The 23,887-nt window shown below is 33.0% G+C and overlaps 2 protein-coding genes across 5 annotated transcripts in view; both read left to right on the forward strand.

Moving 5' to 3' along the window:
- The window catches only part of LOC123916417, a 55,025-nt gene that overhangs the window by 26,463 nt on the left and 4,675 nt on the right, over positions 1–23,887 (forward strand). The window contains exons 11-14 of the mRNA XM_045967872.1: positions 2,183–2,923; positions 3,121–3,945; positions 22,033–22,770; positions 22,890–23,708. Coding sequence (XP_045823828.1) covers positions 2,183–2,923; positions 3,121–3,945; positions 22,033–22,770; positions 22,890–23,708 — 3,123 coding nt within the window. The remainder of the gene's footprint in view (positions 1–2,182; positions 2,924–3,120; positions 3,946–22,032; positions 22,771–22,889; positions 23,709–23,887) is intronic.
- Positions 7,132–23,887, forward strand: part of LOC123916419 — a 31,581-nt gene continuing 14,825 nt past the window's right edge. The window contains exons 1-5 of one of the 4 annotated variants that reach the window (XM_045967875.1): positions 7,132–7,481; positions 7,581–7,622; positions 11,502–14,282; positions 14,545–14,790; positions 14,886–15,411. In XM_045967875.1, the coding sequence (XP_045823831.1) occupies positions 11,544–14,282; positions 14,545–14,790; positions 14,886–15,411 (3,511 nt within the window). In that variant the 5' untranslated portion in view covers positions 7,132–7,481; positions 7,581–7,622; positions 11,502–11,543. The remainder of the gene's footprint in view (positions 7,482–7,580; positions 7,623–11,501; positions 14,283–14,544; positions 14,791–14,885; positions 15,412–23,887) is intronic. The other 3 variants (XM_045967873.1, XM_045967874.1, XM_045967876.1) reach the window with 3 other exon arrangements.

The following is a 23,887-nucleotide window of genomic DNA, read 5'->3' on the forward strand; positions in this document are numbered from 1 at the left end:
ACAATAGTCATCATAAGACAATGATCTTTGTTGTTGAAAAACTTTTCGTAACGACACTTATGCCAACGACATGCAACGAATTTTTTTGTTGCGAAAAACACATTTAGCAGCAACTTTGTATTTCTCTCAACAACATTTGTCGCTACCAAAAAACTTTTTTCTTGTAGTGCTTGTCACAATTGTAAGATTGAATGTTGCTCTTATCTATCTTTGTATAGATCTTCTGTTTCCCTCATCTTCCTCTCTTTGAGGATTTCGGCTTGTCTTCAACACTATCTTTTTCTTGGAATCTTTTTTTTTTCTGCCACTTTTTCTTATCACTTTGAAACTTCTTGAACTTTACCAAAGAGCTTGCTCATCTTCTTTGCCATGGTTTCTCTTACCATGCTTTAATTCATGAGCTTCAAGAGTGCTTTGTAAGTCTCCAATCTTGACTTCACTTGAGTCTTTTGTTTCTTCAATTGTCACCACAATGTGATCAAATTTTGAAGTTAAAGTTCCGAGTACCTTTTCGACCTTTTCTTGCTCATCGAGATTACTTTCCACAATTCTTCATTTGATTAGTAAGAGTTACCAACCTTGTAAAGTAATCTGCAACTGTCTTATCATTCTTCATATGCAACAGTTCATATTGTCTTTTCAAGGCTTGTGGTTTCACTTTCTTGACCTTTGCATCTCCACCATAACTCTTTTGCAAAATGTCCCAAGCATCTTTGGAGGTTAAAGCATCTGCAATTTTCTAAAACACCATTGCATCAACACATTGATGAATGAGAAATAGAGCCTTGTTGTCTTTCCTCTTTGCATCTCTGAATGTTGTTCTTTGATCTTCTGTTGGATTGGCTGGTAATGGATCAAGAACGTTATTCACTTGTTCATCCACTTCTTGAACACTGAATATCACTTTCATCTGTTTGACCCATGTATCCCAATTCTTTCCATCAAGAATGGGCAAATTTGCATGGAAATTGTTCTTCCCAACCATAGTTGAATCACTGCAACCTTTGATTCTCTTCTTGGTGAAAGATTTGAATCAAAATCCCTTAGATTGTGCTTGCTTTAGATACCACTTTGTTGGGATTAATCACTTAACCACTATGAACTTAGATGAAGGAATGAAAGAATGAAATTGAGAGAATGTGAATTGTGAAAAGAATACAAAACTTGATTAAAGGAAAGAGTCAATTTTATTAACACACAAAACCACCATTTATAGGTGAAGATGTACAAAGCAATGAGAGGTACCTTGCAAAGCAAGTAACTAACATACACCTAACCTCTCTAACTAACTAAAACAAAATGATAGTTGTACGTAACAAACTAACTAACACAAGTGCAACACACTCAACCAACAACTAACGGTAAAATTGCAAAACCTTAAAATTTGAAAACAATGAAATATTCGTTAAGCCAGCGAATTTTCGCTAAGCGAGAAAGTAGACAGTTTGAATTATAAAAACCAATAATAGCTACACAACCACCGCCAGCTCCATGATTCTCTCTTTTGCAATTTCGCTTCCCATCTCTTCTTCTTCCTCACAATATCATGTTATCATCTCCCTTTAGTTCAAATTTTCATAGCAAATAATTATAATCAAATCTTCATATCTATATATCCATATAAAATAAATTTGAGAAATCTACCAAAAAAATCTGAGAAAAACTTATGATCCATCACCAATGCTTAAACTTTCACATCCATTAGCTTCTAACATCCATCCCCAATGTTCAAACTTTCATCTCCATTAGCTTTCAAGATCCAACTAATTAAAATCATTGAGAGGAGAAAGAAGATCATGAAGGAGAAAACATTGAGAGGAGAAAGAGAATCTGGAAAGTGAAAATGAATTTAAAAAAATAATAAAAAATCCAGTGTTATCAGCATATGATAAGATTCATGGAGCTTTCAATATCTAACGGTTTAAAACAATTTCTCTAACTCACCCACCGTGGGAGACCTATCAAGGTCTCCCTATCAAGAGCTCCATGCTAGCCAGCGCCCTCTAATTTAACATTCTAGACATATCAAATTAAAGTGAAATTGGCAATGACTCTGAGGATAAAAGTAATAAGGATAAATTAGTAACTTTGGTAGTAATCGATTTTAATATATTAGTAATAGATGCATTATCATTTATCAATTAATTTTGTTTGAACTAAATTGGTACAATTGTTTTCATAGGTGGCATTTGGTAGTTTTAAGCATTTAAAACTATCTGAATATCCAGAGTTGAAAGAATTGTGGTATGGTCGACCTCAGCACAATGTATTTAGGAGTCTGAAGTATCTAGTGGTTCATAAATGTGATTTTTTATCTGAGGTGCTCTTTCAACCAAATTTGCTAGAAGTGCTAATGAACTTGGAAGAATTAGATATCACAGATTGTGATTCATTAGAAGCAGTTTTTGATATGAAAGATGAATTTGAAAAAGAAAGTCTTGTGAAGAATTCTACTCGATTGAAGAAATTAAAACTATCTAATCTTCCAAAACTGAAGCATGTATGGAAGGAGGACCAACATAACACTATAAGGTTTCAAAATTTAAGTGAAGTATCTGTTGAGAAGTGCACAAGCTTGAAAAGCCTCTTTCCACTCTCAGTAGCTAGAGATATGAAGCAAATTCAAAGTCTTAAAGTTTGTGAATCTGGAATTGAAGAAATTGTTGGCAACAAAGAAGGAACAAAGGAGATGGTTAAATTTGTGTTTCCTCATTTAACATCCATCCATCTTTCCTATTTGGCCAAACTTAAGGCATTCTTCGCCGGTGTCCATTCTCTTCGATGTAAATCATTGAAAAAAATCAACTTGTTCGGATGTCCCAAAGTAGAGCTATTTAGGACAGGACCTTTGAGACACCAAGAAAGTGCCATAAAGGATGAGCTCAATATCTCAATGTATCAACCTTTGTTTGTGATTGACGAGGTAAGAGTATCATCCATATAAATTTTACTTGTGCAAATATTGATTTGTTTTAATATGTTATTAAATTTATGAGAAATTATTCAACTTGTCGTTTATATTGGTTGAGGCAAATAAATTGGTTTTGATGTGTTAATAATTGTTTGAAAAATCGAGAAGGAAAATATATTTCTTTTGTTCTAATTTAGGTTTTGTAACAGGTACTTAACAATGTGGTGGAGAGTTTGAATATGAATTTTAAATATTTTGACATGATATTGCATAGCCAATATTCAGGGGTTCAATTCAACAAAGTCAATTACATTGGTGTGAGCGAATGCTACAATGAAGAAGCTACTTTTCCATATCGGTTCTTGAAAAATGTCCCTAATTTGAAAACAATATTAGTTGAATGGAGTTCCTTCCGGGAGATATTTAAAGGTGAACAACTCGTAAGTACTGAAAATGAAACTCAAATTATCCCGCGACTCCAAGTGTTGGAATTATGGCACCTGGACAAGCTTCAATGTATATGCAAAGAAGGACTTCAAATGGACCCTGTTCTGCATTTTCTTGAAAGCATTCATGTTCAGCACTGTTCCAATCTAGTAAAATTGATGCCTTCTTCTGTTACCTTTAATTACTTGACCTACTTGGAGGTAACTAACTGCAATGGTTTGACAAATTTGATAACATACTCAACAGCAAAGAGTCTTGTCAAACTTGAAACCATGAAGATTGAAATGTGTAACCGGCTTGAGGATATAATCAACAGTAAAGAAGAAGATGAGATGAACAAGATTGAATTTTATAGTTTAAAATCTCTAGAACTAATTTCTTTACCAAGGCTCAGTGTATTTTGCTCATGTCCATGCCCCATTATGTTTCCGTTGCTGGAAGTTGTAGTCGTCAAAGGATGCCCTCGAATGGAACATTTTTCATCTGGTGTGACCAACACAACAATTCTTCAAAATGTACAATTTGATGAAGAAAATCATTGGGAAGGCGACCTCAATGGAACAGTAAAAAAATTGTTTGATGACAAGGTATGTTTTACTTCAATCCACCAATTTATTTACTTTGGGTTAGTTTAAGACTATTATTATACATAATTAAATATTGTTTTAAATCAATTTTGATCTTACTCATGTTATATTAATTTGACTGATCAGGTTGCATTTTGTAAATTCAAGCATTTAGCCTTATCCAACTATGTTCATTTTATGGGAATTTTTTAGTAGGCTTAAATATAAAAGTAGTCCCTGCAGTTATGCCATGTTTTGATTTTAATTTTTGGAAAATAAAAAGTTTAATTTTAGTCCCTACAAAATCTCAACACTTTTAAAAAGGTCTCTGACCAAGAATTTTTGTTGACATGTCCAATTTATAATGATATGGCAGATGCTGACTGTACTTCTTTGTTGACGTATTCGAAAATTTGAATGTATCGGTACACTTGGTTCTTTAAATTAATAAATTAACAATTATTTTTATGAATTGAAAAACTATTTGTCGGCTATTATATTTTAGAGAAAATAATTTTATTAAAAAAAAACATTATTTTATTGTTTATAAATATTATACTAATTTTTTACATTTTTTTTCAAATTTTTTTTCAATATTCACTATTAGAAGTAATAGAAAATCAATTTTTTTTATAATTTTGGTAAATAATATTTAGTTATTACAATATTTTAAATGATAGGAAAAAATTCTTTCAAAAAATATTCATTTGACTATTAATTTAAAGAACTAATGTACCGGTAATTTGAATACTATAGATTTTTTTTTTCTTTTGAGAAATATTCGTGTGTTGTGTTGTCAAATTTTGGTTGGATATGACAAAATGTGATTTGTTGGTCATGCAAGAATTATTCCTTACTAATTTAGTCTCTAAACTATTAAAATCAATTAAAAGGTCCATAAACTATTAAACTATTAAAATAAACTAAAAAATCAATTACCGTGAGCTTTTAATTGATACTTTTAATTTAATAGTTTAAAGACATTTTAGTATGAGTGTTTATTTGTATCCGTGAGCTTAGCTCAGTTGATAGGAACATAATATTTATATGCAGGGATTGGTGTTCGAACTTCAGACACCTTACTTATCCATATATATATATATATATATATATATATATATATATATATATATATATATATATATATATATATATATATATATATATTACATGCCTTAATGTCACAAAAAAAATTATGTCTTCATACATGATTTTTTTTTTCTTCCAAGCAATTATGTTAAGTAGTTACATCAAATAAGTGAATTACGGTCTACAAGTCTCTCCATAAATTGTTAAGTCGTACGTCATGACTTGAGTTCGAACCTTGACTCCCTCATCACTTATGCTTATATATTTGTTAATAATTAATACCATTTTGTCAACAGGAAGTCTCGCATTCTAATGTTGAATGATATATCATAGCATTTGCAAGGTACGCAACATGAACATTTTCTCTTTTAAACATTTTGTTTTTTATCCGTGGAGAATTATTATAAATTTATAATTATCATTTGATAGTGAAGTGTTTTTGTTTATTCTTAGACTGGATAGTTTTGTTTTACATTTTGTTTATTTGTCTTTGTGTTGGAAGTTCTTGTGGTTGGAATTTAATTCTCAACTTATCAATCTGATTTTTAAAAACATTTCCATTGTTCCTCTCATTACTAGGTGGCTTAATTGTTTAGATCTTCTTAAGAATATGTACATTTTTGTGTTTAGGGAAGGTAATCAGTGTGCTGACAGGATCGCCTCTCTCTGACTTCGTGGTTTGGTGGAATCATGTTCTTTCTGATGTCTTTGTAGTTTATCATTGTAATAGGCGTGGTCTTTCCTGAATTTAGATTTAAATAATCATTTGTTCTTGTATTTAAACTGCACTCTTTTTCCCTTCATCAAGGTTTTATCCCACTGGGTTTTCCTTGATAAGGTTTTTAATGAGGCAGTTGACCAACTTATTTGGTTTACACTATTGTTATCTTGGGTTTTGGTCTAATCCCCCAAACTTTTTTTATTTTAGTTTTAATAATATTTGGTTGGGGGTGCAGGGGTTTGCACTTGTTTTTTGCATCCAATATGTCAACAGATAACTTTTCAGCTTACAACATTCTGCAGACATATACCAGAAATCATAGTAAAATTTCCAAGTTTCCAATTAAGGTAGAATAAACATTTACTGTCAAGATTTACTGTCCTTCCACTGAACCAATAATACTATAGCATAAACATTTTCATATATTTTAACAATTTCCGTCACTTGTTTGTTGCATCCAATATGTAAACAACTTAGAGTCTCAAAATTATTTACTGTCAACAGAAAAACCTTTCAGCTTACAACATTACCAGATTTTCAGAATTGTGCATATGTTAATTCATGTAGACCAATTTAGCAAAGTATATGACCAATTTAGAAAATTGTAAGCATGAGTTTTATTCATAAAAATGAAGTCTCCACATGCAAATTTAATCAACAAATTAAACTAGTGTTAAAAAAAAAATTCTTATATTGAGATTAACATTTTTTATATTTTAAAAATGTTGACTACATAATCCAGATAGTTTTATTAATTTTTGTTTCCTTAACTAGTATTTCGGAGACACCAGTTAATATTTTACTTACTTTCGATTATTATAGTTTGAGTTGAAGTGTGTAATATGGCTCTAAAATCTTTTGTATCCAAAGCCACTAATTAATGTTCTAAGTGTGTAAGTGTAACACAACATCTTGCCACAATTTTTGAATAATTTTCTATTATTTTATGTTAAGAAATTTCACATTGGATGTGAGATGACCTGAACAAAGCTTTATAAGGATGAATTAAATCAAACTCTCAATTCTTTTTCAACGGTTTTAAAATTTAATAAAATTTTATTCTTTTTTGAAGGTTTTTAAAATCTTTTGTATCCATATAAAAGAAATGAAAACTAAAAAACTAAAATCGCAAAAAGAAGTAAAGGAATAAAAAAAACATTATGTAGCAAAAAGAAATCAATAGCAATAGCAAAGTTCTTAGAAACGGTGCCAAAAACTTGATAACCCAAAAACTTGAAACTCTTCTCTAAAATGACTTTTATAGGTAAAAAGCTCGATAGTCCTTGCTCTTTCTACAAGTGAGAGGTACAACCTTCTTTATGCTGTTGAGTGGTATCTCTTGAGGTTTCTAAATTATTAATAATGATAAATAATTAATTTACTAAATGTTACTTACTATGTCTTTTCCTGTAGAATTAGAATATGTATCTTGCGTAACCAAAAGAAAAAGAATATGTATCTTGCTTGCTCACCACCAAAAATAAGAATATGTATCTTGCTCTCACCTACAGCAAAACTCTCTTACAAAACAGCTTCTCAATTTCTGAAACCCATCTCAAATTAAAATTAACCACCTAAATATTTGAGTCTTCAACCTATTGGTATCTCTGTTTTATTAACTTGTTTTCAGTTTCCGTCATTCTTCCATTTCATATAGAAAAAAAAAAAAAAAAACTGAAAAAAAAAGTAATCTTATATATTTTAAATTCAGTACTCACTCTGTTGATTTCAAAGGTTGGAGTTCGAGGTATGCATGCATTTTTTTGTTCCCCTCCACTTTTTACTTTTTTTTGGATGAATTCGTCTAATTTTTTGTTGTTGTTGTTGTTGTTGTTTTTGTTTGCAGATCAAATAGCACCAATTGTTCCGTTCATTATTTGTAATACAGGTAAGAGCTCCTAACTCTTCTCATTTTTTTGCCCATTTTTAAATGTCTAGTCTATGATTTTTAGAAAGAAAGATAAAGCGTAATTATTTTTAGGCTAAATTACAGTTTTTGTCATGGCAATGGTTCATTGGGAGGATGGCGAAGGGTCCGTGTATGCTGTATGAATGGAAATGGAGTCCGATAAATTGCATGAGAAGATGAATTGTGTGCTTTTTGTATCTGTGGTATGGATGGTTTACTGCTTTTTAGGTGAGCAGTAACTGACTTTTGTTTTAGCCTTATTTCTAGCTTTTGGTTTCTTTCCTCTGTGCTTATCTCTTGTACTCTTTTAGCCCTCATAACATGCCTTATGTTATGCAGTGGTTGTTAATAAATTTTTGTTGCTCAAAAAAAAAAAAAAAAAAAAATTACAGTTTTTGTCCCTCACGTTTCTTAATTGAGATGATGGGACACTAAAATCTGGGAAATAATATTTTTATGATGAAATTTCGACAGGGTCTCATTTATGTTTACAATATATCGGCTAAAAATACAACTATCCATAAAATAAGATTTTGACATTTTTCAAAATAGAGCCCTCGCCTTAAAATTTACCTTCAAAATTACTCCATTTTTAAAAATGCTCAAAATTAAGTTTTTGTTTTCCGAATATATAATCATTTAAAAAGTGAAAAGGTCAAAAACTTATTTATACAAAACTCATTTTTGTGAATCAAAATTCAAGTAACTAAATCATTTTCTTTCTATATGTCTATTAATTACTATAAAGATCCGTGCCAAGCAGAGCGAGATATATGATCTTTATAATTTTTTAACAGGTTTTATACATTATAATATTATAATATGTATTGTTATATACAAATTAAATCTATTAAATATAGATTTAATTGCAAATTCAATCTTATTATGTTATCACACTAACAAAAATAGTCCTTTTTTTGTTATCTCTCAAGAGGTCTCTTGGTTGAGGATCCACTGTTCAACCTCGAAACCCTTCACTGAGAAAATATTCCCATTTTTTAACATAATTTTTTTGGTTTATCAAGTGTAAATTTTAATTTTGTAATTTTGGTCTCAAAATTAATCTAAAAGTTTGCCCCTCAATTTTATATTTAGAGCAATAAATCATCATTTTTTGGCAAAAAAATATAATTTTACAAAGAGAATTATTTTTGTGGGAGTAATAAAATGGTGCAAAGTGAAAACTATAAATAAAATTTAAAATAATATAAATAATAAGTATTTTCTTAAACTCTAGAATAAGAAGCTTGTCTTCTTCAATTCACATTATATTATCTTAAAATAAGAAGAAAAAGATTAGAGTAGATAAATCAAAGAAGAGGAGCATGGCCCCCCTTTTTGTACAAAAAACAAAAACAAAATCAAAGAAGAAATTGAAACCCAAACCAATTTTATCCCCCTATAAAATTTGTCTTCTTCAATTGACATTATATTATCTTAAAATAAAATTATAGTTACCAACAATGAATTGGTCCAAGTGATAAAGGTCTGAGTTCCCTTAAGCATGTGGTCAGAGGTTTGATTCTTGGCTCATGCGTATGGAGAAAATTCGATTGGGAGAGGAGAACCCACCTTGTGTGCCCCATAGGTTCTCCGACGGAGATTATTCATCGCTTACGACGGTGGAAACTTGTACCAATATTATGATAACAAAAAAAAAAAAAAAAATTATAGTTTCAATAAAACACGTTATTTAATATAGAGTAGATAAATCAAATCAAGGCGAGCAGATGAACCAAATGAAGGAAGAAGAAACAATTGACAGAGCGTTGTATATGAAAAAGATTAGAATCACCTCTCTATATTTTACCCAATAAAGATGAGAGAGTCGAAAAATTGAAAGAAAAAAAAACTATTGAAAACATGTTAATCCTCTAGAAACTTGACATTTTGTTGTATATATGTCCCGGATTAAAGCTTAATTTGTATCTCTCCCTTATCTACTTCTTATACTTGGGATGCTTGCTCTTAATATAATTCTTTGCCTTTGCAAAAAAAAAACCTCTAGAAGCTTATTTTCTTCGAATGATGTTATATCTTCTTAAAATAAGATTTTAATTTCAATATAACATATTATTCAATATAGAGAGATAAACTAAATCAAGATGAGTAGATGAACCAAATTAAAGACGATAAAGAAACAATGACAAAGATTTATCACTCTCTATCCTTTACACCTAGATCGTATTTTGTTGAGTGTTATATATGCTGCAAAAGTCAGTTGCTACGGCATATCTTGCCGTCGTTGCCGCCATTATAAACTATATTTTAGTTTTTTTAGTTTTGGTTAAGTAAACTATTCATTTATATGTTAAACTTTAGGTTTTAATCCCTCTATTTTGTTAAAACTATAATTTTAGTTTTGTTATTTTTAACTGCACAATTTTAGTCCCTTATTGTTTCTGAAATTTTGACTAAATTTTAACAATTTTTCCTCCTCAAATAGTCAAATACTTAATTTTTAAAGTTTTTTTTGACTAACCAGAAAAGAACCTTAACATTTTTTTTTATAATTTTTAGTACTTTACATATTTTAATTTTGAGTACTTTACATATTTAAATGTGGCTAGACTTTCACATTTAAATGTGGAATTTGGGGTTCGAACTCCGACCATTCCAATAATGTATCCAGTAGCTATCATTTGAGCTACACTTATGAGACTACTTTCATGGTTTTTATACTTCAAATAATTTAATTTTTAATCCAACTTTTTTTTTGGTCAAGTAGCCTAATAGTTAGAAAATGTAAGTTTTTTAAAATGGGCAATTCACTTTAGAGTGCATATAAATTCAATTAAAAAATGAATAATATCAATAATTAATAAATAAATTAAATGTAGATAATGTAGGTAGGGTTGTATAAAAAAAAGGTTAAATATGTTTTTGGTTCCTATAGTTTTTCAGAATTTTCGTTTTAATCCCTGAAGATTTTTTCACATTTTTTAGTCCTTGAAGTTTTTTCCGTCAAGGTTTTTAGGTCCATACTTTTAATCAAACTATTGTATATTTTCACACTTTTGAATGATCTTTTATATTCATGTTTATAACATTATAAGAACATATTCGATAAAAATTTAGATTGTTTTGACATAAGATGAATTTTATTTATGAATTTTTATGTGAAACAAAAACTCATGTACTGTACATGGTAAAAGATCTAAATTGCACATGATTATTTTCCATACACCCTCTTCTCCTTTCTCCTTCTCTCTGAAACGCGGTAACTGCTTAGCTTCTTTTTCTCTCAATTTGAGATCTAGCTATAAACAAATCGGGAACGAAACTAGAAACATCATTGGATTTTCACATTTGTTCCCAAATTTAAGCTAAGTCTAATTTCTAATCTTCTGGTTTTTTCGGTATTTTGTTTGAATTGGTATGAAGCCATTAATATTCAAAATTATATCCCAATCCAAGCAAAATCTACATCCTGCATAAGAGAGAGAACCAGCGTGTTATTCCCAGGTTGAAGAATGAAAGGAAGATGAAACACTCAATTGTAGTCAAAGCTCATTTGCTCTGGTGGATGCAACCCTATAATGAGTGATTTAAGCTCAACCTTTAATTTTAATTTTAGTCAAAGCTCATTTGCTCTGGTGGATGCAACCCTATAATGTGGGTGGTCGAGCCCATTTTTGCGTTTGGGCATTGGTTGACCAGTGTTTTGCTGTTGTAAACGCTTGACGTTCTCCTTAGTACTTGTTATTTGTTAATGAAATCCATTTTTGCTTGTTAAAATAAAAACAATTCCTCTCACTTGTTAAAAATATAGTATTGTGTGATGTCCTCACCTTTCCAAATGTTTCCCTTGTTTCTTTTGCCCTCATCGGAAACAATGCCTTTTACTTTCACTTTCAGGCAAACTCAAGTCACAAGGAAGAGGAGAAGAAAAGATAATCAATGGAAATTCTATCTTCTATTGTTGGAATAGTAGCAGAACATACTGTTGTGCCTATTGGACGTCAAGCAAGTTACTTGATATTCTACAAAGGCAATTTCAGTATGTTATCAGTTCATGTTAAAGACCTTGAGGCTGCAAAAGAAAGAATAACCCATTCAGTTGAAGAAGAAAAGAGAAACGGTAAAAAGATTGAAACAGATGTGATGAACTGGTTAGAGAAAGTGGATGAGGTCATTGAAAAGGCAAATCAGCTTCAAAAGGATCCTCTTCGTGCCAACGCTAGGTGCTCAGCATGGTCGTTCCCCAATTTGATTTTGCGTCATCAACTAAGTAGGAAGGCCACAAAAATTGTAAAAGATGTTAATGAAGTTCAAGAAAAAGGGAAGTTTGATCGAATTGGTTACCTTCCCACCCTAGATGGAGAAGCCTCCTCCTCCTCAACAAAAGGTGGTGAAAATTATGAGACAAGGGAATCACTTAAAGAGAACATTATGAAGGCACTAACACACCAAAATTCATGCAACATTGGGGTCTATGGGTTGGGTGGGGTGGGTAAAACCACTCTGTTGCAGGAAGTTTTTGAAATATCTAAGCAACGCAAATTGTTTGATACAATTGTTACAACGAATGTAACAAAAGATCCAGACATTAAAACAATTCAAGGGGAGATTGCAGATTTGTTGGGTCTACGATTCGATGAGGAGACTATTCTTGGCAGAGCACATCGCCTGAGACAAAGAATCATGATGGAAAAAAATATCCTTATCATTCTAGATGATATATGGACCAAACTTGATTTGAAGAAAGTTGGAATTCCATTTGGTAATAAACATAATGGTTGTAAATTGTTGATGACATCCAGAAATCAAGATGTGTTGCTTCAAATGGATGTTCCAAAGGATTTAACTTTCAAACTTGAACTTATGAGTGAAAACGAGACATGGAGCTTGTTTCAATTTATGGCTGGGGATGTGATTAAAGATAGCAATTTGAAAGGTGTAGCAATTCAAGTTGCCAAAAAATGTGAAGGTTTGCCTCTTGTGGTAGTGGCAGTTGCTCGAGCATTGAAAGATAAGAGGGATGTTCAATCTTGGAAAGATGCATTAAGGAGATTACAAAGTGGTCATCATACAATTTTTTCTGCTTTGGAATTGAGTTACGACTCATTGGAGAGTGATGAAATGAGGGATGTCTTCTTGCTTTTTGCATTATTTCCAAGTCAAATGGTAGATTACTTTCTTAAAGTTGCAATGGGTTTGGATATATTAAAGGATATTAAGACTGTGGATGATGCTAGAAACAGAATTAATCCAATAATCCATTCTTTGGAGGCGTCTTGTTTGATTGATATTAAAACAAGTGGAAAAATCCAAATGCATGACTTTGTTCGGGATTTTGCTATCTCCGTAGCACGTAGGGACAAACATGTATTTCTAAGAAAACAATCAGATGAGGAATGGCCAACCAAGGATTTTTTAACAAGGTGCACGCAGGTTATTTTAGATAATTATATGCACGAGCTTCCTGAAATGATTGATTGTCCAAACATTAAGTTTTTCTTTTTGTCCAGCGAGAATCTTTCTTTAGAAGTCCCTGACAATTTTTTTGAGGGTATGGGAAGCCTTAGAGTCCTAGATTTAACATCTCTGAACTTGTCTTCATTACCCACTTCATTTCGGTTCCTAACCAACCTTCAAACACTGTGTTTGTATTTTTGCATTTTGGAAAATATGGTTCAAATTAAAGCTTTGCAAAATTTAGAAATTCTTTGCCTTGGGAATTCTTCAATGACTAAGTTGCCAACAGAAATAGGGCAATTGACTCAATTGAGAATGCTTGATTTGAGCAATTCAGGAATAGAAGTAATCCCACCCAACATTATATCAAGCTTGACCAAACTGGAGGAGTTGTACATGGGCAATACCTTTGTTAATTGGGAAGATGTGAGTTCAACAGTTCAAAACAAAAATGCTAGCATTGCTGAGCTTCGAAAACTACCCAATTTGACAAGTCTAGAATTACAAATTCGTGAGACTTGGATGTTGCCAAGGGACTTGCAGACGGTGTTTGAGAAGTTAGAACGATATAAAATAACTATTGGTGATGTATGGGAATGGTCTGACATTGTGGATGGAAGCTCAAAAACATTGATGCTCAAACTTGGTACTAATATACATTTGGAGCACGGAATTAAAGCATTGATTAAAGGTGTTGAGAATTTGTACTTGGATGTTGTAAACGGAATTCAAAATATGGTTTATCAACTAAACGGAGAAGGATTTCCGTTGTTGAAACATCTCCACATCCAAAATAATGCAAACATGAAGCATATTGTTGACTCTCAAGAGAGGAATCAAATGCATGTGTCCTTTCCCATGTTGGAAACACTAGTACTTCATAATCTTAAAAACTTGGAGCATATATGTCTTGGTCCACTTTCAATTGCTTCTTTTGGATGTCTTAGTGCTATCAAAGTCAAAAATTGTGTCCAATTGAGATATCTTCTCTCTTTTCCGTTGGTTAAAGAACTTTCCCACCTTTCTAAGATTGAAGTTTGTCATTGCAATTCTATGAAGGAGATAGTGCTTGGAGACAACAATTCAAGTGCATCAATGGTTTTTCTATTCCGTTCTTTGACTTTAGAACATTTGGAGACACTTCAGAATTTCTTCTCCGGAAATGACCAAAAGCATCAATTGTTAGATCCTTATGTGTCAACACCATTGTTCAATGCTCAGGTATGTTAATTTATTTTTAAGCTTCTTTAGATACAGATGATATAATTACTAATAGGTAAATTGGTACGTTTAATGAATAAACAATTGAGTTTAAAAAGAGTAATTTTGAAATACCCATCTATTTAGAATTATATAGTTAAGTTTCATTAGTAAGATCAATCTCAAAGTATCAATAGGATGATCAATTCTCAGATTGCGATAAGCATATATTTTCTCAAATTCTCACTTCAATTATGATTTATGTCAATTTATTTTAATGTAGGTTGCATTTCCTAATTTGGATACTCTTAAATTGAGCTCACTCAATTTGAATAAAGTTTGGGATGACAGTCATCATTCTATGTGCAAATTAACTAGCTTGATTGTGGAGAATTGTGGTGGATTGAAGTACTTATTCTCGTCAACTATGGTTGGAAGTTTCAAGAACCTCAAACACCTTGAAATAAGTAATTGTCCTTTGATGGAGGAGATAATAGCCAAAGAAGAGACAAACAATGAAATAGAAGAGGTATGTTAATTTTACCTTTGGGAACATTCAATTAATTTTAAACTTTTATTTAAATATTTATATTATAATGATATCTGTTATTTGTGAATTTGTAGGACGTTCATTTTTTCAAATTAGAGAAAATCACATTGAAGGACATGGACAAGTTGAAGACAATATGGCACCGCCAATTTGAAACAGTGAAGATGTTGCAAGTGAGCAATTGTAAGAAAATTGTGGTGGTTTTTCCTTCTTCAATGCAAAAAACATATACTAAGCTAGAGATGTTGGAGGTTACAGATTGTGCTTTAGTAGAAGAGATATTTGAACTGACTTTCAATGAAAATGGCAGTGCAGAGAATACAACACATTTGAAAGTTGTTATTGATGGATTGCCAAAACTGAAAAATATATGGAGTGGGAATCATTACAGTGTTCTTAGTTTTCAAATTCTTATATTTGTAAAACTTACAAACTGTGCAAGCTTGGAGTATCTATTACCACTTTCTATAGCCACTTGTTGTTCACATCTCCAACAACTTCATATAAACAAATGTGGAAATATGAAGGAAATTGTTGCAGAAGAGAAGGAGAAAGAATCTGGAGTGAGTGCAGCTCCCACATTTGAGTTTAATCAACTAAGTACTTTATATCTTTGGAACATGCATAAACTCAAGGGTTTCTATGCTAAAAAGCATACTCTAACATGTCCATCTTTGAAGGAAATTGATGTTTTCAATTGTGCAAAGTTGAATTTGTTCAGAACTCTATCCACAAGAAGCTCCAATTTTCAAGATGACAAACTCTCCGTTTTAACGCCACAACCACCTTTCATTGTCGAAGAGGTATGCATATCATCATATAAATTTACATATAGATGTATGTATTCAATTGTCAAATTCGAAACTATTTATGACGAGTAAAAATTCAAGAAAAAACTTAAAAGTTTTAGATTTAAAATTGAACAACTCTACTTAGTTGTTTTAGTGGTGATTGGCGTTGAACTTGGTAGGTAGGGAGGAGAGGACCTTTTTTTTCTTTAACTAATTAAGCCTAAATTGAACTATATAATTGGTTTCTAGAAGTAGTTCGGTTGAAAACCATATCAAGTGGTTTAGTTTAAAATATGGTTCGATACAATTTGGTTTACAACTTTAATTTTAATTTTAAAGCTATTATTTCTAGCTTTATTGTTAAAAGAGTTAAAAGAGTTAAAAGAGGCAATATTAAATGTTTAAATTCTTTTAAATTGTTCTTTATATATATTTTAGGTGATTCCAAATTTGAAGGAGTTGAGAATAAATCACAAAGAAGCTAACGTGATATTACAAGCCCAAAACTCAAGTGCCCTATTCACCAAAATGACATTTCTTGGTTTGTCCTTTGATATTATTGAAGATGCTACATTTCCTTATTGGTTTCTTCAAAATGTGCACACTCTTGAGGCACTACTTGTTGAATGGAGTTGCTTCAAGAAAATATTTCAAGATGAAGGACAAATAAGTGAGAAGAAGACTTACCCACGGCTCAAATGCCTCATTTTGTATCACTTGCATAAACTCCAACATATATGTGAAGAAGGATTCAAAATTGACCCAGTTCTTGAGCTCCTTGAATACTTAGATGTTAGTAGTTGTTCTAGTTTGGTAAGTTTGTTACCTGCTTCTGCCACGCTTAATCATCTGGAATGTCTGGAGATAACAAATTGCAACGGGTTAAAAAATTTAATCACATCTCCTACAGCAAAAAATTTGGACAAGCTCATTTCGCTAAAGGTAAAAGACTGTAATTCACTTGAAGAAATAATTACTGGAGAGGAAAATGTTGGCATTGCATTTTTTAGTTTAGAATTATTGATATTGGATTGTTTGCCGAGCCTCACCAAATTTTGTTCTAGTAAGTGCTTCTTGAAGTTTCCAATGTTGGGGGAAGTAATTGTGAGAGAATGTCCTCGCATGAAGATTTTTTCAGAGGGAAACACAAGTACACCAAATCTTCGAAAAGTTAAAATTGCAGAAAATGATGAATGGCTTTGGAAGGGAAACCTAAATGATACAATAACCAACATATTTGAAGATAAGGTATGCTTGATTTACCAATTTAATTTTTGTGTAACAATATCATGATTTACCCTTGTTTTTTTTTTGTCTTTGGATGCATGATAGTTGATTTTTAATGCACATCGTTAAAAATATATTGCAAAAGAGATACATAGCACAAATCTTCATTCTACTATAAAATTAAAGGGAAATTGGCTATTCACTATGATGCATAGGTCCGACCATCCGAGTACGGTTATGGGTACGAAATACGGCTTATTTTTTTATTTTTATTTTTGTCCAATATTTGCATTATTTTCATCAACATTAAGAGAATGAATTGAAATGCAATAAAAAATAAAAATACTTTCCGCGATTTTCCCATTGTCAGCCTGTTTTTGTGATATTCACCACAACAAAAATGGATACATAATGGTAAGTACGATACGAGTACCATATCCGGTAACGTATGTTTCAGAGGCTATGCATCACCACCCCCAATTTTTTTTTAGAGGTGATTCATTGTTCTTTCTGTTAGTATCGAGCAATAATAATAGTAGAAGAAATGAGAAGAATAGAAAAAGAGAAAAAGGACACAAAGATATAACGTGGTTCAGCACACAGTGTGTGTGCCTAGTCCACGGTTGCACTAGAGAAGAGCTTTATTACTTGGTATATAGAAGTTTACAAGATGTCTATATATATAGCACTTAATGAGACATAACAGAAATAAAATAAGCGATGTGGGACTAATTTAGACCACACAACTCTAACAATTCTCCCACTTGGGGTCTAAGTTTCAAACAACAACAACTTCTTGTAAACATTGAGCTCATCTGCTCATTCCCTAGTGCAACGCCTTCGTCTTCAATTATCCTCGAAGGCCAGCTGAGGTTATGCAAAGCCTCAGCTTGTCAGTAGTGACAGTCTTGGTTAACATATCTGCTGGATTCTCTGATCCTGAGATCTTTAGCAATGACAACTCTCCATCATTTATTAGCTCCCTGATAAAATGGTATTTCAATTGAATATGCTTGCATCTAGAATGGAAGACTGGATTCTTAGCAAGAGATAGAGCACTCTGACTATCACTGAACAATGGAGCATCATCTTGTTCTTTCCCCAATTCTTTGAGAAAATTCTGCAACCAAATCATCTCCTTAGCTGCTTCTGAGATGGCTATGTACTCGGCTTCGGTGGTTGAGAGAGCAACACTATGTTGAAGTTTAGACTTCCAACTCACAGCCGTACCTCCCAAAGTGAAAATGTAACCGGTGGTGCTTTTTCGAGTATCTAAATCTCCTCCCAAATCTGCATCTGAAAAACCTTGTAAGGAGATATTACCTTTTCTGAAGCACAAACACATCTCTGATGTACCCTTCAAATATCTGAGTATCCATTTTACACCTTCCCAATGCTCCTTTGCTGGATTTGATAGGAACCTACTGACAACTCCCACTGCATGTGCTATATCAGGTCTGGTACACACCATAGCATACATCAAACTCCCAACTGCTGACGCATATGGTACTTTTGACATGTAACATTTTTCTTCATCTATCTGCGAAGACTGACTCTTTGAAAACTTCAAATGAGATCCCAGAGGAGTATTTCTGGTCTTGGCATCTTCAAGGCTAAATCTATCAAGTAACTTGTGTATATATTTCTCCTGAGACAATTTCAAAGTTCCTTCTGATCTGTTTCTGAGAATTCTCATACCAAGTATTTGTTTAGCTGGACCAAGATCCTTCATTTCAAAGTTTTCTGCTAACTTCTGCTTCAACCTGTTGATTTCTGCCATATTCGATCCTGCAATCAACATGTCATCAACATACACAGCAAGAATAATATAACTGTTAGCATATTTCTTAACATAGCAACAATGGTCCATGTTACATCTGTTGAATCTTGAGTTACTCATAAACTCATTAAACTTTTTGTACCACTGTCTCGGTGCTTGTTTCAAGCCATATAAACTCTTATTAAGCTTGCATACAAGATTCTCCTTGCCTGGAACTTCAAAACCTTCTGGCTGAGTCATGTAAATGTCTTCCTCTAAATCTCCATGTAAAAACGCAGTTTTGACATCTAACTGCTCTAAGTGAAGATTCTCTGCAGCTACAATACTCAAGATAACTCTGATGGTGGTCATCTTGACGACAGGAGAGAAGATCTCTGTGAAGTCAATTCCCTGTTTCTGTTGAAACCCTTTCACCACAAGTCTCGCCTTGTATCTTCTACTACCGTCAGATTCTTCCTTTAACCTGTAGACCCATCTATTATGTAAAGCTTTCTTTTCTTTTGGCAACTTGGTCAAAGACCACGTTCCATTCTTTTCAAGAGATGTCATTTCATCTTTCATTGCTAGCTCCCACTTAATAGAGTCATTCCCCTGCATAGCTTCACTAAAACATTCTGGTTCACCAGCATCAGTTAACAACAAATAATGTAATGAGGGAGAATACCTATCTGGTGGTACTGACATTCTGCTAGATCTTCTCGGAGGAGTTGATGGTTCTGATTCTGACTCAACCTCAATACCTGTATTCTGGCTTTTAATGGCTATATCACTTTCTGAAATTTCTTCAAGTGTTGCCTTTTCAGGAAGTTCTGGTACTTTACTAGCACCCACAGATTCTGCAGAAAGTCTGTCCTTATAAAATAAATTTTCATTAAAAGTGACATTCCTGCTTCTGATGATTTTCTTGTTTTGGTCATCCCAAAACCTGTAGCCATACATGTCAGATCCATAACCAATGAAATAACACTTTCTTGCTTTCGGGTCCAGTTTATCTCTATTACAAGAGTCAATTAGTATATATGAAACACAACCAAAGATTCTTAAATGTGAAAGTTTTACCTCCTTTCCTGACCATACTTCTTCCGGCAATTGATAATTCAAAGGAACTGATGGTCCTCTATTGATGAGATATGCTGCTGTGTTTATTGCTTCTGCCCAAAATACTTTAGGCAAACCAGATTGGATCCGGATACATCTAGCTCTTTCGTTTAAGGTTCTGTTCATCCTTTCTGCAACACCATTTTGTTCAGGTGTTCCTGGTATTGTCTTAATCATTCTGATTCCATGTTCTGAACAGAAATCTTTAAACTCTTGACTATCATACTCTCCACCATTATCAGATTTCAGACTTTTAATCTTTAGACCTGTCTGATTTTCAACTTCTACTTTCCACCTTTTAAATACAGAAAACACATCTGATTTATTTTTAAGAAAATAAACCCATACCTTTCTGGTGGAGTCATCGATAAAGGTGATGTAATAGCATGAGCCTCCAATAGATTTCACCGGAGCTGGTCCCCAAACATCTGTATGCACCAATTCTAGCTTTTCAACTTTGGAATTCTTCCCTGTTCTTGAGAAGCTAACCTTTTTCTGCTTTCCAAAGATACAATGTTCACAGACACCAACATCAACATGCTTCAAGTTTGATAACTTACCCTTTGTTGCCATAAGTTTCATTCCTTTTTCACTCATGTGCCCAAGTCTTTGATGCCATAAGGATGAATTATTGACAACCTCAGTAACTGCTATCATATCTTCATCTGCAACCATGTAAAGAGACCCTTGCTTCTTACCACGAGCCACAACAAGATTACCTTTTGTTACCTTCCAAGCTCCATCTCCAAAAGTGGTGTAATGTCCTTCACTATCCAACTGCCCTATAGATATCAGATTTCTTTTTAAGGCTGGAATGTGTCTGACATTGTGCAATGTCCAAAGAGTTCCACTAGAGGTCCTGATGTCAATATTGCCCCTTCCGACAATGTCAAGAGGTTTTCCATCTGCAAGATAAACTTTTCCAAACCTTCCAGAAACATAATTAGATAACAATTCTTTACAAGGAGTGGTGTGGAATGACGCACCTGAATCCATAACCCATGAATCAACAGGACTATCCAAGCTACATATTAATGCATCATCAAATTCATCAGTTGCTGCATTTGCGGATTCATCATCATCATGCTTTTTATTTCTGTGACTCTTGTTCTTCTTTGGTGCCTTGCACTGATTGGTAAAGTGGCCTATCTTGTCACAATTCCAACAAACAATATCACTTCGAAACTTTGTCTGACCTTTCCCTCTTGACTTTGATCTACCTCGACCATTCTGAGACTTTTGAGTTGTCCTTCCTCTGCTTTCAGTATTCAATGCTGAATTAGAAACATGACTGGAAGACTCCCCTGAGGCTCTCCTGCGAACATCTTCGCTTAAGATCAAGTTACGGATGTCATTGAGCTTCAATGTGTTATCCCCTGTAGAACTACTGACTGCTGTAACAGTTGCATCCCAACTATCCGGTAGTGATGACAATAGGATCAGTGCTTTCACCTCATCCTCAAATTTAATCTGCACTGATTCCAACTGGGAGAGAATAGTATTAAATTCATTAATATGATTAGTTATAGAAATACCTTCTCCCATCTTGAGGTTGAACAACCGCCGCATCAAATATACTTTGTTGGCTGCAGACGGCTTCTCGTACATATCTGATAACGCCTTTATCAAACCTGCAGTAGTCGTCTCGTTCACAATGTTGAATGCAACATTCTTGGCCAATGTCAATCTGATCACGCCAAGAGCTTGTCGATCTAACAAAACCCAATCTTCCTGCTTCATGTCATCTGGCTTCTTCCCTGACAAGGGTTGATATAACTTCTTCTGGTAGAGATAATCCTCTATCTGCATCTTCCAGAAACTGAAGTCTCTGCCATCAAACCTCTCAATCTTCACCTTCCCTTCTTCTAACGCCATTGCTCGACTATCTCCTCTAAACTGAGAAGACTCCCACTAATTCCTCTAAACTAAGGAATTCCCTTGGAATAACCAAAGGCTCTTGATACCAGTTGTTAGTATCGAGCAATAATAATAGTAGAAGAAATGAGAAGAATAGAAAAAGAGAAAAAGGACACAAAGATATAACGTGGTTCAGCACACAGTGTGTGTGCCTAGTCCACGGTTGCACTAGAGAAGAGCTTTATTACTTGGTATATAGAAGTTTACAAGATGTCTATATATATAGCACTTAATGAGACATAACAGAAATAAAATAAGCGATGTGGGACTAATTTAGACCACACAACTCTAACACTTTCTCTTATTCATTGTTCTGAAAATGTTCTTTCCCTTTGTGTATTTTGTTCTTATTGTATGAAATATTATTTTGATATGACTCTTGATATGTTAATTAATTTCACTGAACAGGTTGCATTTCATAAATTTAACTGTTTAGCCTTATCTGACTACCCGGAGCTAAAAGATTTGTGGTATGGCCAACATAATCACAATGTGTTTTGCAATCTGAAATCCCTAGTAGTGGAAAGATGTGATTTTTTATCATATGTACTTTTACCATCAAATATAATACAAGCGCTGCATGGATTGGAAGATTTAAAAGTAACAGACTGTGATTCGTTAGAAGCAGTGTTTGATGTGAAAGGTATGAAGTCTAGAGAAATATTGATAAAACAAAGCACTCCGTTGAAAAGTTTGACTTTATCTAGTTTGCCAAAATTGAAGCACATATGGAATGAGGATCCTCATGAAATTATCAGCTTTGGAAACTTATGCAAGGTGGATGTTTCTAAGTGCCAAAGCTTGCTATATATCTTTCCATTGTCACTATGCCAAGATCTTGGAAAACTTGAAATGCTTGATATAACGTCTTGCGGAGTTAAGGAAATTGTAGGAATGGAAGAAGGATCAATGGAAATCAATTTTAATTTTCCCCAACTGAATACATTGGCACTATGTCTTTTGACAAACCTTAAGAGCTTCTATCGGGGAAAGCATGCTTTACAGTGCCCTTCCCTGAAGATTTTGAGTGTATACCATTGTGAAGCATTAAGAATGTTTTCATTCAACCATTTAGACTTCCAACAGCCTAACGCAGCAGGCGGAAATCCCATCATACCTCAACAAGCTCTATTTTCTATTGAAAAGGTAAATCCAACCATACTTTTTTTCCAGTTGAGCCCCAACCTCATAAACTAGTATTAATTTTGAATGTTTAATTTAATTGATTAATTTACCTAATAAACTAGTATTAATTTGTTTTTCAGTTGAGCCCCAACCTGGAGGAATTGGCAATAAATGGCCCGGATGTGATGGAGATATTGAATCAAGAAAATGTCTTTCATAAAGTTAAATTTCTTTGTTTGCAATGCTTCGAAGAAACTCCAACTATTTTTCTGAATGATATCCATACATCATTTCCTAATTTTAAAACATTTCTAGTGCGTAATAGTTCTTTTGAAACATTGTTCCCCACTAAAGAAACCACTGATCATCTCAATATGCATGTTTCAAATCAAATAAGAATTTTGTGGATTTTTGAATTAGAAAATCTCAAGCAAATCTGGCAAGAAGACTTCCCATTGGATCATCATCTGTTACAAAATCTTGAAGACTTATTTGTAAGGGATTGTCCAAGTTTGATAAACTTGGTACCAGCATCAACATTTTTCACAAATTTAATAATTTTGAAAGTGGAGAATTGCAAAGAGCTTACTTATTTAATAACATCCTCAACAGCTAAAAGTCTTGTACAACTCACAACATTAAAAATAATGAATTGTGAGAAGATGTTGGATGTTGTGAAACAGATTGATGAAGAAAAAGCGGAGGAAAACATCATATTTGAAAACTTGGAATACTTGGAATTGTCTTCTTTGCCAAGTTTTAGAAGCTTCTGTTATGGGAAACAAACATTCATATTCCCATCTTTCATATATTTCATTGTTAAAGGGTGCCCTCGAATGAAGATATTCTCATCAGGAGTCACAGTAACACCATACCTGACAAAAATTGAAGTTGAAGAAGGAAAGAAGAGATGGAAAGGTGATCTTAATACAACTATTGAACAATTGTTCATAGAAAAGGTACACAATTGTCATTTTTAATTATGAAAATTATTTACTTATTATTCACATAATTGTTTGAGCACACACAAATAATTAAAAAAAAGCAGAGAAGAAATGCTCTAACTACCAAGGCTTACAATATTAATTTGGTGCATGATTGGACGGTGACTTTGATATTAACTATGGATAAAGAAATG

This window comes from Trifolium pratense, linkage group LG3, assembly GCF_020283565.1.
Source record: "Trifolium pratense cultivar HEN17-A07 linkage group LG3, ARS_RC_1.1, whole genome shotgun sequence".
Lineage (NCBI taxonomy): Eukaryota > Viridiplantae > Streptophyta > Magnoliopsida > Fabales > Fabaceae > Trifolium > Trifolium pratense.